Genomic DNA, 15992 nt, shown 5'->3' on the forward strand with positions numbered 1-15992 from the left:
CTCGCATGTCTGGAGGAGCTTTTGCCGGGAACTGGGGGCCACGGTCAGTCTCTCGTCCGGGTATCACCCCCAGACCAACGGGCAAGCAGAGCGGGCCAATCAAGAAATGGAGCAAACACTGCGTTGTGTGACAGCCGCGCACCCGGCGGCCTGGAGTACTCATCTGGCCTGGATCGAGTACGCCCACAACAGTCAAGTGTCATCAGCCACCGGCCTCTCCCCCTTTGAGGTGTGTTTGGGGTATCAGCCCCCGTTGTTCCCGGTGGTTGAGGGGGAGGTCGGTGTGCCCTCGGTCCAGGCCCACCTGCGGAAGTGCCGTCGGGTGTGGCGCGCCGCCCGTTCTGCTTTGTTGAAGGCCCGGATGAGGGTGAAGACCCATGCAGACCGGCGGCGGACCCCGGTCCCTACGTATCGCCCCGGGCAGGAAGTGTGGTTGTCCACAAAGGACATCCCACTACAAGTGGCCTCCACTAAACTACAGGACAGGTACATAGGACCGTTTAAAATCCTCAAGGTCATCAATCCCGCCGCAGTGAGGCTTCAGCTTCCAGCCTCACTGCGGATCCATCCTGTGTTTCATGTGTCGAAGCTCAAGCCCCATCACACCTCGCCCCTCTGTACACCCGGTCCGGCACCACCTCCTGCCCGGATCATCGATGGCGAGCCGGCTTGGACAGTGCGCCGGTTGTTGGACGTCCGTCGGATGGGCCGGGGCTTTCAATATCTGGTGGACTGGGAGGGGTATGGTCCCGAAGAACGCTCCTGGGTGAAGAAGAGCTTCATCCTGGACCCGGCCCTCCTGGCCGACTTCTACCGTCGCCACCCGGACAAGCCCGGTCGGGCGCCAGGAGGCGCCCGTTGAGGGGGGGGTCCTGTTGTGTGGGCCGCTGAAGAGGAGGTACTGCTGGCCCACCACCACCAGAGGGCGCCCTGCCTGGAGTGCGGGCTCCAGGCACCAGAGGGCGCCGCCGCCCCACAGGAGCAGCCTTGGTAACAGCTGTCACCCATCACCTGAGACAGCTGACGGCAATTATCACTGGGGTATATCAGCAGGACGGCATCTCCACCTCATCGCCGAGATATCGTTTCTACCGGAGAGGTAACTTATCGAAGCATACAGAGTACATATTCTTGACTGAGCTAGTTTATTGGATTACTGTTCCAACGAGAGGTGGAGGTACCTTTCCTGCCGTTCGGAGTTCTGGGTGCAAACGCGCCCCCATCTAACTGTTCTTTTTCCCTCGCCAGCAGTACCAGGTCCGACACGCGGAGGCAGTGGCCACCTGGGAGTTCGGGACTTGGCGGCTCCAGTATTCCCGGGGTCCTGTGGCGGAGGAAGCCGTGTGGTTCCGGTCTTACCTTGGAGAGGCGTCTCCTATCTTCGAGCCTGCCCACACGACACTTTTGTGTATTGACTGTTGTCCATTTCTGTAATTGGTTGTATTCGTTGTGCACATTCACAACAGTAAAGCGTTGTTATTTTGACTTACTCCATTGTCCGTTCATTTGCGCCCCCTGTTGTGGGTCCGTGTTCCTACACTTTCCCAACAAGTTGCTTTGGTTTGGGTTGATGTGGTGATCTGAAACACAAACATCAGTTGTTTCTCAGTCTAACGCTGGGGGTCTCGTTTTGTGTCAGGGACCGGCAGTAACGCCTGTTACATGGAGGAGACTCGGAACATCGAGATGGTGGATGGGAACGAAGGTCGCATGTGTGTCAACATGGAGTGGGGGGCATTTGGAGACAACGGCTGTCTGGATGACATCAGGACGATATATGACAAGGCGGTGGACGAAAACTCACTCAACGAAGGCAAACAAAGGTCAACAGACTTCTTACATCTGATTTCTACTCCCGCCAGTGTTTTTACCCACGTTTGTCAGTTTATGAATTTGTTAGCAGGATTACGTTACATCTTCATTTAGATCCCCCAAAGGGGTGGAGCCAGGAGACGTTGATGTGTAAAATATTAAATAATTTGAACACACCTTTTTTTATTGTACTGTATTCATGAAAATCTGGATTTATAGTATTTTGCGTCTAAACTCTAGTATTTACTGGGGTTTTCTTTTCCCTCTTGTAATATTCTCGTTTGTTTTTAGTGCAGCAGAAAACAGAGTATTTACAGAGGAATCTTTCAAATGGTAAAACAAGCACCAAATTCTGCACAAATACTCCTTAGACATTATTCTTTTGAAAAAGATCTCAGGTACAGACTGGAAATTATGTGACTTGGGACGTTCTGTCAGTGAACCAGTTTTCCCAGACCATGGTGCAAAGGTCAAGCCTGGAATAGAAGCCCCTAAATATTTTGTGGTGGCTCTTCAAAAAGAGGTGGAGCCAGAAATTATTTTGTAAGAATAATGAATTGTTAATAAATGACAGAAAACAACTACATCATATCACAACTATAAGTCAAAATATTAAAGATTTATTTTAAAATAAAGATTTTTATTATGTTAGCTCTACATCTGTGGTGGAAAAGTGGTGGAAAGAGTTGGAGGGCCATTTATTTTCTCTTGTGTCTTAACAGGATGTCCACGAGGTCACACTGGATGTTTTAATGAAATCCTGATTTACTGATCTGACAACAAAAATGAATTACTGTAGCAACATTAAACAAAGAGCACGGTTAGCCAGAATAAATGTATAAACCACATCTGTTTTAAATAACAGTGCTGTTTGCTCAAAGTGAATAAGGATATATTAAGTTTACTGTAGAGTATGACATATATTTAAAAGCACTGTGAAGTAATGTACAAAACAAAACAAAAAAAAAAATACATATCTGACAAGGATATTTAATAAAAAATGTAATGTCAAGAATTAAACTTAAAACTTTAAAAATGTGCGAAAAATTATCTTAAAAATGCTTTTAATTTGCAAGTCATTGCATGTAATTTGGATTTTATTTTCTTCTTTTAAAATAGAACTCATCTATTTCTTCATTTATAACTTTACTACAGAAGCATAATCAGTAAATTGTGCATAAATTGATCAATATCATTATTATTACCTTAATGACAAAAATATCAGTATTATAGTATTTTCATTATTTATGGACTAATGTCTTGTCATAATTTTGATACTGTATAGTTTTCCTAATTGAAACCAATGCTAAAAGTATAGTGCCTCTGTTTTGTTTTGTTTTTTAAGATTTAAGTCATAAAAAGTATTTTATTTGGCACCGCTATAATTTTATTAAGGGAATCATAATATAATACTGTCAATATGATCAAAATTCATGCTGTCAACATTTGGTAGATTTGGAATTGATTTACAAGAAATCTTATGGATGTTACTGTAAAATGGGTCACGGGTAATGTCAAAACCTCACGCATACTCACACGCGTTTTGTCTGCATGACGCCATGAAGGAAAAGACAATATTCACTGTGGAATTTCCCCCCAGATAAATATGACTTCTTCATTAAAATGAGCTGTAATTTTGCAACATGCTACAAAAATAAACCTGCATTATTATGGCTGGATGTCAGTATGAGGTAAATTTTCTCAGTTTTGTGAAATTTAAAAGGCCCTATAGCTTTAATTTATACTGTTTGTTGTTCATGTTTTAATGTAGATATTCTGTAAATTAAATGCTAATTTTAAGAACTTTCTCATCATTATTTGACATATTTTGGGTTTAGATGAGCTCAAGATGGTGCTGAAATCTTACAAATCTTTTATTCTGTGATTTGAGGTTGATGGTTCATGTAGCTGATACGAACTGAACTAAAACAAACATCTCAGCTTGTTATTGTTCATTAAACCTGCAGTCCCTCGCTGTTGTTGGTCTTTCCACACAGTAATAAAAGTGTTCTGGCATCATGTGTTTGTCACTGAATGAGAAAACGATGATTTATTCAGCGAGGCTTCTTTTCCCCATCAGATATGAGAAGATGTGCAGCGGGATGTACCTGGGAGAGATCGTCAGGAACATTCTGATTGACCTGACCAAAAGGGGCTTCCTGTTCCGGGGACACATCTCAGAGACGCTGAAGACCACAGGCATCTTCGAGACAAAGTTCCTGTCGCAGATAGAGAGGTGAAGAAGCCTTTCCACACCAAATAGATTAGATTAGATAGAACTTTATTGATCCCTTGGGAAGACTCCCTCAGACAAATTGAGGTTCCAGCAGCATTGTATAGCAGCACACAGGGTAAGAAGCACACAGCTTATCAAAAGTGAAAGTAATAAACAAAAACAGTTTGCAAATACAAAATATAAATACACAATATAGACAGAATACTGTTGATTAAAACTGATAACTGACCAACTGGACCCACAGCAGCATTTTTTTTAATCGGGAAAAGAGCCATAATAAACTAATAACTGGGCAAATTAAAAGATAGAACATGATTAAACATCTAAGTGTTGACAGCAAATAATGAACTGAATTCAAAATAATTCAAAATGCATGACTGAGGGAAAAGCAGCGATAACACGGTGGCACTGGGAGGAGGAGGAGGGAGACACATGTTGTTTAATCCTACCTCTGAGAACAGCTGTGAGAGATCCGGTGACTCTCCTGCTGGTGGGTGACCTCTGACACCTTCTAAACCCACGCTCCTGCTCCACAGCGATCGTCTGGCGCTGCTGCAGGTCAGGGCCATCCTGCAGCAGCTGGGCCTCAACAGCACCTGTGATGACAGTATTATCGTCAAGGAGGTGTGTGGCACCGTGTCCCGCCGTGCGGCGCAGATCTGTGGAGCCGGAATGGCTGCTGTGGTAGACAAGATCCGTGAGAACAGAGGACTGGACCACTTGGACGTCACCGTGGGAGTGGACGGCACGCTGTACAAGCTGCACCCACAGTAAGACGACACATTTCGATCACAATCATATGAGCAAGAGTTGTGTTTGTCACCCATGAGGTCATGGGGTCTCAGAATTACCAAAGGCTGTTTTTAATGCTTTTAGTTGCCAAATCTACTTTCTGTTTTTGTTTGTCAAGGACAATCAACTTGTAATGTCTTAGCAGACAGCTGTACCCCCAACAGGACATGAAGTTAAACGCCACTCTGGCATGTTTAGACTTTCGTCTGAAGGTGTTGTTTAATGGAGGAAAATTACTGGATACAGTCTAGTTCATATGAATCATCAAGTATGGTGGCTGGTTTTGGAACAACGTGCAGGTCTCTAGATTTTGACTGAAATTGGAAAACCCCTGAAGGAACACCATCAAACTTCTTCTGGTCCTAGTAGATGTAAAAGGCAGGCAGCCGTCCTTACTGACAAACATTTCAGTTCTTTGACTTCCTTCACAAACCACCCGCTGACGACTGTTTCCTGCTGCCTGTCTTCCGTAGCTTCTCTCGGATTTTCCATCAGACGGTGAAGGAACTCGCCCCCAAATGTGACGTCAACTTCCTGCTGTCTGAGGATGGAAGCGGTAAGGGGGCCGCCCTCATCACTGCTGTGGGCTGCCGTCAGAGGGAGCAGGAGGCACAGCACCACTGACGAGCTCCACCTGCTTTTGTCCTCAAAACTCATCTGCTGCTCCGCCGTGACCTTCACCCGCTGCACAGCCCGACGCCATCGCCATCATCAGGCAGCCGTGACTGAACCTCTGCCCCAACAAGAACCCGCCACCGCCAGAAACATGAAGAAAATGCACATTCAAATGCTTATTTATACACTACCAGAAGGTTTATTATTTCCATGTTTGTAATTTTCCTCAGTAGCATGTCAATAATCTAATCAGTCGAATTTCCTTAGGCGTGCAATATTTATGTACTGCTAATTTTTATTTTTATATGGAAGCAAATATAACTATATTTATATAGCTGAGACCATTGTGGTTTCCAGTAGGTTTTTGCACATTAGACACAATGAAATATCCACACTTTTTATTCGAGTTACGAGGTTCCAAATAAAGGACACCATTCGGATCAGGTTTAGAAGCTCCAGTGGTGTAGAATTCCAGTTCCACAAGGGCTCCCTGCAAAGGGTCACGGCTGTTAACATCCTCATTTTAATATGTAACGCGCTCACAAACACTCTAGAGTACTACCGCTAATCGTTTCTATGTGTAACCGTCTGTGTTCGTCATATGATGTTTGATTTATTCCTAATAAGGCAGAAAGGCGCATTCAAAGGTCTGTGAACTTTGTGTTGTGATGACGAAACTTCACTTTTGCTCACTGTACATGCAAAGAATAAATGTTTTTCTGGGCCGCGAGAAAAGCGTGGACAGGACAAGTGCTTTTGTGTGCCTGTTTTTGTGGCTGGGTGTCGGTGTGTCCTGATGTACTGATCTGTAGCTTTTTATGTCCAAAGCGCTGTGGAGAACTGCATGCCTTACATTAAGACAAAGGAGAAGATTGGATTTTTTTTTAAACACGTTGATTATAGATTTGTGATCGATACAGTGAAAAGTGATTCATTAAATTATGTTTTGCTGTGAAGCAAATCCTGGTTTTGTTCTTCAAAGCAGCTGAAGCAAGTCTAAACTTGTAAAACTAGAACTGGGAACTCGAAGAATGAAAACATAGTGAACGAAAACAGAATGTGACACAGTTACCTGAGACAAAGGAAGACAGCAGTGAAGGGAATGAACGATCATTTTGTACAAATGCAGATCTTTTCATTCCATGAACATTGAAGATATGCACGTTTGGCTCTTCACTCTTTTACTCTTCTGGTTGAATAAACTAGTTTGCAAGTGGTACTTGTTTCCAGTTCGGCTCAGTCAGTCCTTCGATGACCTCTGCAAATCCCTTCTCCTGGATCTGTTTATTGAACCCTCATCAACGTTCTCATTACATCTTCAAAAATGTAGGTAGCTGCAGCACAAACTTGTGCAATGTAGCAGGAATGCAGTAGAAACCAATAAAGATGGTCTCAATGGACATGGTCCAACTTTGGATGTGTTAAAAAATATGTAAGGAGGACGTGGTTGAATCAGGATGCAGTAAATGGTAAAGAGACTGCATTTATATTGCGCTTTTCCATCTGCATCAGATGCTCAACGCGCTTTACAATAATGCCTCACATTCACCGTAATGTCAGGGTGCTGCCATGCAAGGCGCTCACTACACACCGGAAGCAACTAGGGGATTAAGGACCTTGCCCAAGGGCCCTTAGCGATTTTCCGGTCAGATTGGATTTGAACCAAGGATCAACTGGTCTCAAGCCCAACGCTTAACCACTAGAACATCACCTCCCCCAAGTAAGAACTTAATAAGGATGCAGCAATAATGACACTGATGTAGTAATGAATAAGGATGGGGCCGATCCAATCCAATATCACTATCGGCCTCCGATACTGACGTAATTCACGGATCAGAAATTTCTGATCCAACCTGTGGAGTTTTCAGATCCAGCCACGTCTGTGTTTCGGCTGAAACATCTTGTTAGCTGCACTCCCCCTCCCCTACACTCTGCAGCCGAGCACAGCACTGTGTAAGTGCAGCTCAGAATGGAGCACAGCACAGAGTGAAAGAAAAACAAACCCTCCATCAAAATCTTTCAATAAATAATCCAGAGTTCCTCTTGTCTGTGTAGCTATTGATACATTCAGAAATTAAGGGTTTATTTTACAGCTGAAAGGCTTTGTGTTTCCAAAAAGCTCCAAGTTTACTTGAAGGAGGACACACCGCAAAGACAGTGTAAGCAAGGGGAGAGAGAGACAGAGCGCTCTCTTTTCTCTATAAAGTCTATGCTATGCTTTAAAGTCTATGCTTCAAGAACAGCAGGCTTTACTTGATGCGCAACCTGCACTTGTGTTGGTGACAAGGAAAAACAACACAAGACAACCTGGATCTTGCTGGCTGTGCCCTTGGGTTTGCCTGTTCCACCACAGCCTCCCTTGGACTCAGCAGCATAGTTGTAGAAATGAAATTCCATGTGGCTAAAAGAATTGGGCTGCTTTCAGTCACGGTGGTGAAGAACCGTTTCATACAACCACAATTCCAATGAAGTTGGGACGTTGTGTAAAATGTAAATAAAAACAGAATACAATGATTTGCAAATCCTCTTCAACCTCTATTCAATTGAATACACCACAAAGACAAGATATTTAATGTTCAAACTGATAAACTTTATTGTTTTGTGCAAATATTTGCTCATTTTCAAATAATGTCTGCAACACGTTTCAAAAAAGCTGGGACAGTGGTATGTTTACCACTGTGTTACATCACCTTTCCGTCAAACAACACTCAATAAGCATTTGGGAACTGAGGACACTAATTGTTGAAGCTTTGTAGGTGGAATTCTTTCTCATTCTTGCTTGATGTACGACTTCAGTTGTTCAACAGTCCGGGGTCTCTGTTGTTGTATTTTGCACTTCATAATGCGCCACACATTTTCAATGGGCGACAGGTCTGGACTGCAGGCAGGCCAGTCTAGTACCAGCACTCTTTTACTACGAAGCCACGCTGTTGTAACACGTGCAGAATGTGGCTTGGCATTGTCTTCCTGAAATAAGCAGGGACGTCCCTGAAAAAGACATTGCTTGGATGGCAAAATGTGGATGGATGTGTTGCTCCAAAACCTGGATGTACCTTTCAGCATTGATGGTGCCATCACAGATGTATAAGTTGCCCATGTCATGGACACTACCACAGCCCCATACCATCACAGATGCTGGCTTTTGAACTTTGCGCTGGTAACAATCTGAATGGTCTTTTTCCTCTTTTGTCTGGAGGACATGGCATCCATGATTTCCAAAAACAATTTGAAATGTGGACTCATCTGGTGTGAGTTTGGGCCTTTCAAGTAGAGACACATCCTCCAGCAGTCTCTGCCTCACAGCTGAGATGGCCTCAGCAGTGGAGATGCAGGTGAACTGCTGGAGGATGTGTCTCTACTTGAAAGGACCAAACTCACACCAGACCACATTTGCCAACTCTTGGAGATCTGTCTCAACACCACGTATTTCCTGTTTAGGGGGAATTACTACAGGCAGATTCATGGTTGTGCGATGGGGTCTCCGGTATCCCCCATTGCGGCCAATCTGTACATGGAGCGAGTGGAGAAGACAGCCTTGACGTCTTTCACGGGCATCTCTCCCAGTCACTGGTTCAGATATGTTGATGACACATGGGTCAAAATCAAGCAACAGCAAGTTGAGGACTTTACAGAACACATCAACTCGGTGGACGCCAATATCAAGTTCACACGTGAGGATGCCAGAAACAACCATTTAGCCTTCTTGGACTGTGATGTTACGATTGGAGAGAACAGGCAGCTCCAGACAGGGGTTTACAGAAAACCAACTCACACTGACCAATATCTGCTCTTCGGCTCAAACCACCCCCTTGAACACAAGCTCGGGGTGATCAGAACGCTTCAACACAGAGCCCTACAGGTGCCCACAACTGCAGAGGGAAGGGCTAAAGACCAACAACTTGTACGGAAAGCCCTCACAGTATGTGGGTACCCACGATGGTCCCTGGACAAAGTGCAAAAGTCCCAGAGAACAAAGAGACCAGATAGACAGGAGACGGAGACAAGAAGAAGAGTGTCTCTCCCTTATTTAGCAGGAGTAGGGGAAAAACTACAGAGGACCTTCAGACAGCACAAAATCCCAGTTTACTTTAAACCTGTTAACACCTTGAGACAGAAATTAGTTCACCCTAAGGACATGATCCCTAGTTACAAACAGAGCAATGTAGTGTATTCTATCAGATGTCAGGAAAACTGTAACGAACACTACATAGGTGAGACTAAGCAACCTTTACACAAAAGGCTATATCAGCACCGCAGAGAGGGCACCAGTGGACCTCAGTCTGCAGTTCATCTCCACCTCAAAGACACTAACCACACGTTTGAGGACAAGGAAGTTAAAATATTAGCCAGAGAGAAGAAATGGTTTGAGAGAAGGGTCAAGGAATCAATCAATCAATCAATCAATCAATCAATCAACTTTTTTCTTGTATAGCGCCAAATCACAACAAACAGTTGCCCCAAGGCGCTCAAAGGAAGCATCCTTTGTGAAACGTTTGAAACCCAGCCTTAACCAGGGAGGGGGTCTGAGACACACTTTATCCCCTGTTTACAATGGGGTACTCAGGTCAAAGCAGTTTCAGTCTTTTGTTCATGGTAATGAGTCATTCATGTCATCAAGGGAGCCATCAGAAAGGCATCCATCCCATCATTAGAGGGACAGCTGTCCTGCCATTAGGTGTGCTAACTACAGCACAATAGTTGCTAATTAGAGCTATTGTTTAGTCACTAGCCTATAGCAGTCTGCCTCTCAGTAGGAGGGTCTGGTTAGGTTTAAAACTCCAGCTTTTGTTGGCTTCTGTTTAATTCTTCTCTACAAGAGTCAGACAGAAGTCAGACTTCCAGAGCAAGAATTTTAGCTGAGGAAGCTTCTGCGATTTGAAGCGAAACGTCCTCGCGTCAAGCAACCCAGTCCAGTCAAAGATTCAAGCTTCTCTACTTTTGATGACACACTTTTATCTTTCTTCTTTGCAATTTGCATGCACTGTTGTGTGTGTCGTCTGCAGTTACCTGGCTGCTGTTCTACTTTCTGCAGGGTGTGAGCAGCAGTACTGGAAACTACAGCCACAGTTGAGGAAGAGTTTGCTGACGTGAAGAAAAGAGAAACTCCCCATCATCATCCTCCTCCGTCTGGGTGCGTGTGTGTGTTCAGCTCCGCTCGGCTGCTTCCTGCATCCCTCCGCCGCCTCCGGACTGTCACTGCAGGTAAACGCTGCCTTTCACAACAAGCTGCGGTGTTGAACTCTTCGGGGCATCGCTGTCGTCCGCTCTGCGCTAAAAACAGACTTTAGCCGCTTAGCTGGCAGGCTAACTACGTTCGTCTTTTTGCGCCCGCTAGCTAGCTAGCTCGGTTAGTTAGCTTTGCAGCGGACCGTGTGGGCGAGCGTCGGCTGTATTTATGCTAAGCTAGGCTCGGTGCCAGACGGTGACATCGCATTTTTATCATTTGCGCATGATTTTATTTCTTCCCGGTGGCTCGTGTCTGCAGACGTTTCTCCGTTTTAGAGCACAATTCACCGCGGGGGCGCCAGGCTAACGGCTAACGTGCTAACTAGCAGGTTAGCAAGCCCCCGCTGAACCCATTAAAAAAAAAAAAAAAAAAACTCGAGCTAATGTCCATAGTTTTTTTTTATTATAAGTGTTTTCATTTGTGTTGACTCGCTGTAGTTATTTTCTGAAAGCTAAAAGGTAGTTTATTTAAGGTGTTGAATGAACGGCCACCTACTGTGCAGAAAACAAGCTAACTGACCAGAGGAGGAACTTCCGGTCATTTGTCTAGAACAGGTGTTCCAGGTGACCCACTTTGTTTAATTAGCAGAACTGAAAGGTTTAATTAATCAAGCAGTCAAACAGCAACAACAGTAACAAAAAATGTCAAATAGTTTCATTAATAAAATACCTAAAATTTAATTCCTTCCAGGGTTATATGGTCAGTCCTCCTTTGCACAAGTGTTTCATGTTTCATTCACTTCTAGTGTAACTTGTTCCCTCAGTGAGCACATTAAGTAATTTATTTCATACATATTTTTTACACCACTTGCAGAAAAAAGTTCCGTCATTTATATTGCAGCCCTGGTTGGCCAGTATGAACCTTTAATAAACATATTGGTGTTGCTGTTATTTTCACTGCCATGAAAGCTTTTATTGTACCAGCTAAACGGTGCAGAAAAACACTATGGCTATTGGAAATGGTGTCATTGTGTAGTTTGTCCAGCAGAAGTGGCTACACCTTGGCTGGGGACCCCCCCCCCACGCCCCGGTCAAATTAGCAACAAGCTGCCGTTCAGATTTCAACCAGAGCGGGCATTTTACAGTGACAAGTGGTCACTATGCCGTCAGCTAGGTCGGGACCAAAATAGATGAGAAGTCTGTTTTATGCAAATACTGAGCAAGGCAACATGACAACTGCCAGTCCACGAAACTGTAGCATGATGTACGTTGGTGGATTGCTTAAACAGAATAATCTCAGATGGCAGAATTCCCTCCCAGACAACTGTATTTCTGTCTAAACCTAATATGTTAACAATATGTTAATAAGTTAACAAGAAATACACACTTTCATATATGGGCAGAAACATCAGTATCATAGTTTGTTTTTTTTGTTGTTTTTTTTATTCCCTAGTATCATTACATCTTCCAACTTTGTTGGTGTAGGTTATATTTCGCCCCTGTTTGTTTGTTTGTGAACAGCCTGGATCCCACATTTTTTCATATATCGTTAATGAAATTTTTTCTGATGATTCGTATCCTAATAGGTAAGAACTGACTCAGTTTTCAAGGTCAAAGGACAAAGTCAGGAAAAAATCTTGGAAAATTGGAAAAATCCCTATCTTTAACATTGAATGGATTTTCAGAAATTCATAACTGTCAAAAAAGATCAAATTTCTTTCATATTTGAGAGCATTTTGTAGGCTTTTATCATTTATCGACAGACAAAGTTTGATCCGGATCTGATCCAGATTACAGATTTTGTGGCCATTTAAATTTAACTTTGAAAACCCCATTTAATGTCTATTTCACATTATATCTTAATCAAATGTGCCCCAGTCACTGTCATATTTGAAAGTGAGGTGCAGACTAGTACTCACTATCACCTGACAAAGTTTGATCTGGATTTTATGGTCATTTGAATTTAATATTGAAAAGCACATTTGGTGTCCATTTTGCATTATATCTCAATCAAAAGTGTGTCAATCGTGACCCATGTGCCTCCCTGACAATGAGGTGCAAACTGGCACTCTCAATAAATAGACTAAGTTTGATCTGCATCTGATCCGTATTGTGGATTTAGCGGATATTTCATTTTAACATTGAAAAGCCTTTTTGATATATATATATATATATATATATATATATATATATATATATAATTAGCTTCTAAAAAGCCAGTTCTGTCAAGGCTTTGACCTTGAAATTTTTTTCCAAGGTAAAAATGTGTGGAATTGGTTTGCGCTCTATGAGAACAGTAGTATTGCGTTAGTCTCCAAAGAAAGTCCGTATCCGTTGGCCGCTAATTTAAATATAACCATTTCCTTTTGATCTGTATAAAAAAGTTATTGTGCACACCGTGCAATTAAAGGACCATAACGGACCATTTTCCACATTTGATGTCAACATCTTATGTGCAGTATGTGAACCAGGACTTGCGTGTGTTTTTTATTATTTGCAGATCTCACTGTTGTTTCTGCACCCTTCCAGTGTCAGAATGAGGCCCTAAAACCTGATGTCTCTGCTGCCTTGTAGTAACTTTGCAAATTATTGGCTTAAATGGTTTGGCTTGGGGTTAGAGTAAGGGTCATGGTTTAATGAGTTTGAAAATACTTTGGCTTCTGGGTCATAGTTCTGTGCAAATCCAGAAGTCTTGCACATTTGCAGAATTTGGTACATTCCCATTCGAATTTCATTATATTTCTGATTTGCACAATAAATATAGACAACATGCAACAGTGGCTTTCATGGTCACCAGGACACTGATTGGCAACATGGATTCAACAATGACAAGCAAACAAGTGACCTACCTTACATGTGCCTCCCAGAACAAAAAACAGACACATCTCACTGTGTCAATATTCCCGTTTAAACTATTACATAAAGAAAAAGCTACAAATCACGATGTTGCACAATGCCAACATGGTCCAAAATAGGAGGCTAGTAAGGTTTAAAAATCTTGCTCATGTTTAGTGACTTGTGTTGTTATCTGACACTGTATTAAAGGGGGAAAAAACAATTGTATTGAGGTTCCCTGGTCCTCACCTGTTACTTGTATTTATTAGAATCTAGTATTTCAAAGCTTAATGTGTACTAGTTTACCTGTGTTTGACCTGCCAGTCATCAGGAATTCACCTTTTAAGTTACAGGCAGCAATTTTACAAATACATCCCATAATCCATCTTGTAGATTAAAAAAAGTGCCATCGTGTGGTGTGCAACATCCACTTGGAGTAGTCTGGCTTCAGACTTGACTTAACCCTGTTCGGCACCATTGGTGCAGCTCAACAAGTGGTCAAGATAATTGATTCAACTAGTTTTTATCCTGCAGGCACGACACACGGAAGGCATTTCTGAATTCAGTATTGCAGTTTAGACCAATATATTATTGCTCTGTGCCAGGTTGCAATGCCAATTAAGGATGCAGGTTGGTTCCTTCATCAGTTTGCTTCATTGCTTTTAGCGACGCTATCAGTGGTTCCCCCATGGTTCCCCCATGTTTTGGTGTTTTACCTTCTCCACTGGAGAAATGTGAAATGGTAAGCTTGACAGAGCTGGAGATATTTGATTATAAATTAGGTGATCTATGTATGATCTTGAACTCACTTATCTTCAACTGCTTATCTGAGATGGGGTTGCTGGGGGCTGGAGCCTTTCCCAGCAGTCACAGGGTGTGAGGCAGGGTACACCTTGGACAGGATGGCCGTCTGTTCTATGTATGAGCTACTTTTCTCAATTAACAGATGAATTGTGAGGTTCATACAACATGCCAGAGAGTGTTGAAAGATATTGAAAAGGGTTTTCCAGAGCTCAAAATGATGCCTTCATATGTGTTGTTTTTGTCCACAGCTCAAAGATACTCAGTTTACTTAAGTCCTAATGACATAAATATTATTAAATAATTGATGGTTAATAACCAGTTTATTGTTGCAACTCCAACAGTGGATAGATTTGTTGTGGCTGTCCATCCTTAACTAAATGCCTTTGGCTTTTGGCTGTTGTTTGGTTTTGAGAAATTATGTGCATTTTTTGACGCTATTTCTTTGTTTTATGTGGTAGTCTATTTGAAATGAAAAGGATAAAGTGATTAATTTGATTGTGAAAATAATGTAAGGCAGCAGATTATTTTTTTAATTTTTTTAACAATGTTTTGTTTTTGTTTTTTTTTTTAATTTAAGGCTTCACATTAATATTTCCATGGTATCTCCTTCACATTTCAAGCCATTAATCCAGTTTTGATACAGAGTGATAAAATAAAATGAACAAAATAAAAAACAAGAACATTGCTAGGGTGGTAGTGTAGCGTCGGAATACTGGTACCATGTGTTCTCGCTTTACAATTTAGAAAAATAAATAATCATGATATTATAGCAAAAGGAACAATATTTTGACATACTATTAAATAAACAAAATAAAAACATATTGCTTTAACACACGTTAACACGCTATAGGGTCAAATCTAAATGTATGATCATTGGGTTCCACCTTTTCAAGTCAACTCAGGTTTAGTTAAGCGGTTATCTTCTCCATAACATAAACCTTCACCGTTCTCTCTTTTCATTGGTTTACTGTAGGTGGTAAAGGTTTATACCAGGATACAGTGATTTTTTTTTTTTTTTTTTTTTTTTTTTTTAAGCCACCAGTACAAGAACCCTAAATAGATACAATTTTTCTTTGCTTAGTAAATCACCCGAGATCTGAAAGGGGCTTCAGATCAATATAAATATTTAAAACTTGCGATATTTCTTTTCTAGTCTTATCAAATTTAGAAATTATAAATGGAGTTTGAAAGTATCTCATGTTCACTTTCCAAAAAAAAAAATTCTTTCCACGTTAGACTGTTAGTTCATTTGTGTCCATTCTCACACACCGACTCCCATTCTTGATCGTCAGTTACAACATTCATTTCTAATTCCCACCTCTCCCTTATCTCGAGTGCCCCCCAACATAGTAGAATGTAAACATTTGTACAAGTTTGAAACTATCTTATCACATTTACTTTCTTTAGTGACCTTCATGAAAAACAATTCCAAATCATTAGGTTGCAGCCTAAGAAGGGACCATTCTTTATGAGACATCAGATAACATCTCAACAGCAAGTACCTGTAAAAATCTGTTGAAGTCAACCCATGTTTCTCCTTAAGCAGATTAGTTTTTAAATGACTTTTCTTAATTGACTTCAACAGGTTTTGAAGAGACTCGGTGAAGCCGGTGGTAACTGTCTCTCTTCCTGTCAGGAGGACAGCAGCAGCTCTTCGTGCGACTGAAAAGCCGTGGAGCCGCAGTTCACCAACTTCCATCAGACTCATGACTGTTTGAGGAGACACGGCCCC

The 15992-nt window shown here is 42.2% G+C and overlaps 1 protein-coding gene across 3 annotated transcripts in view; it reads left to right on the top strand.

Annotated features, from left to right (window-relative positions):
• LOC117525937 (hexokinase-1) overlaps positions 1-5794 on the top strand; it is a 47621-nt gene extending 41827 nt beyond the window's left edge. For 2 of the 3 annotated variants that reach the window (XM_034187899.1, XM_034187901.1), the window contains exons 16-19: positions 1640-1823; positions 3893-4048; positions 4585-4818; positions 5314-5464. In XM_034187899.1, the coding sequence (XP_034043790.1) occupies positions 1640-1823; positions 3893-4048; positions 4585-4818; positions 5314-5464 (725 nt within the window). Of the gene's footprint in view, positions 1-1639; positions 1824-3892; positions 4049-4584; positions 4819-5313 lie in introns of all 3 variants that reach the window. The other variant, XM_034187902.1, reaches the window with a different exon arrangement.
• The last annotated feature ends 10198 nt before the right edge of the window (positions 5795-15992 follow it).

The sequence above is a fragment of the Thalassophryne amazonica genome, chromosome 15 (genome assembly GCF_902500255.1).
Source record: "Thalassophryne amazonica chromosome 15, fThaAma1.1, whole genome shotgun sequence".
In the NCBI taxonomy this organism is placed as follows: domain Eukaryota; kingdom Metazoa; phylum Chordata; class Actinopteri; order Batrachoidiformes; family Batrachoididae; genus Thalassophryne; species Thalassophryne amazonica.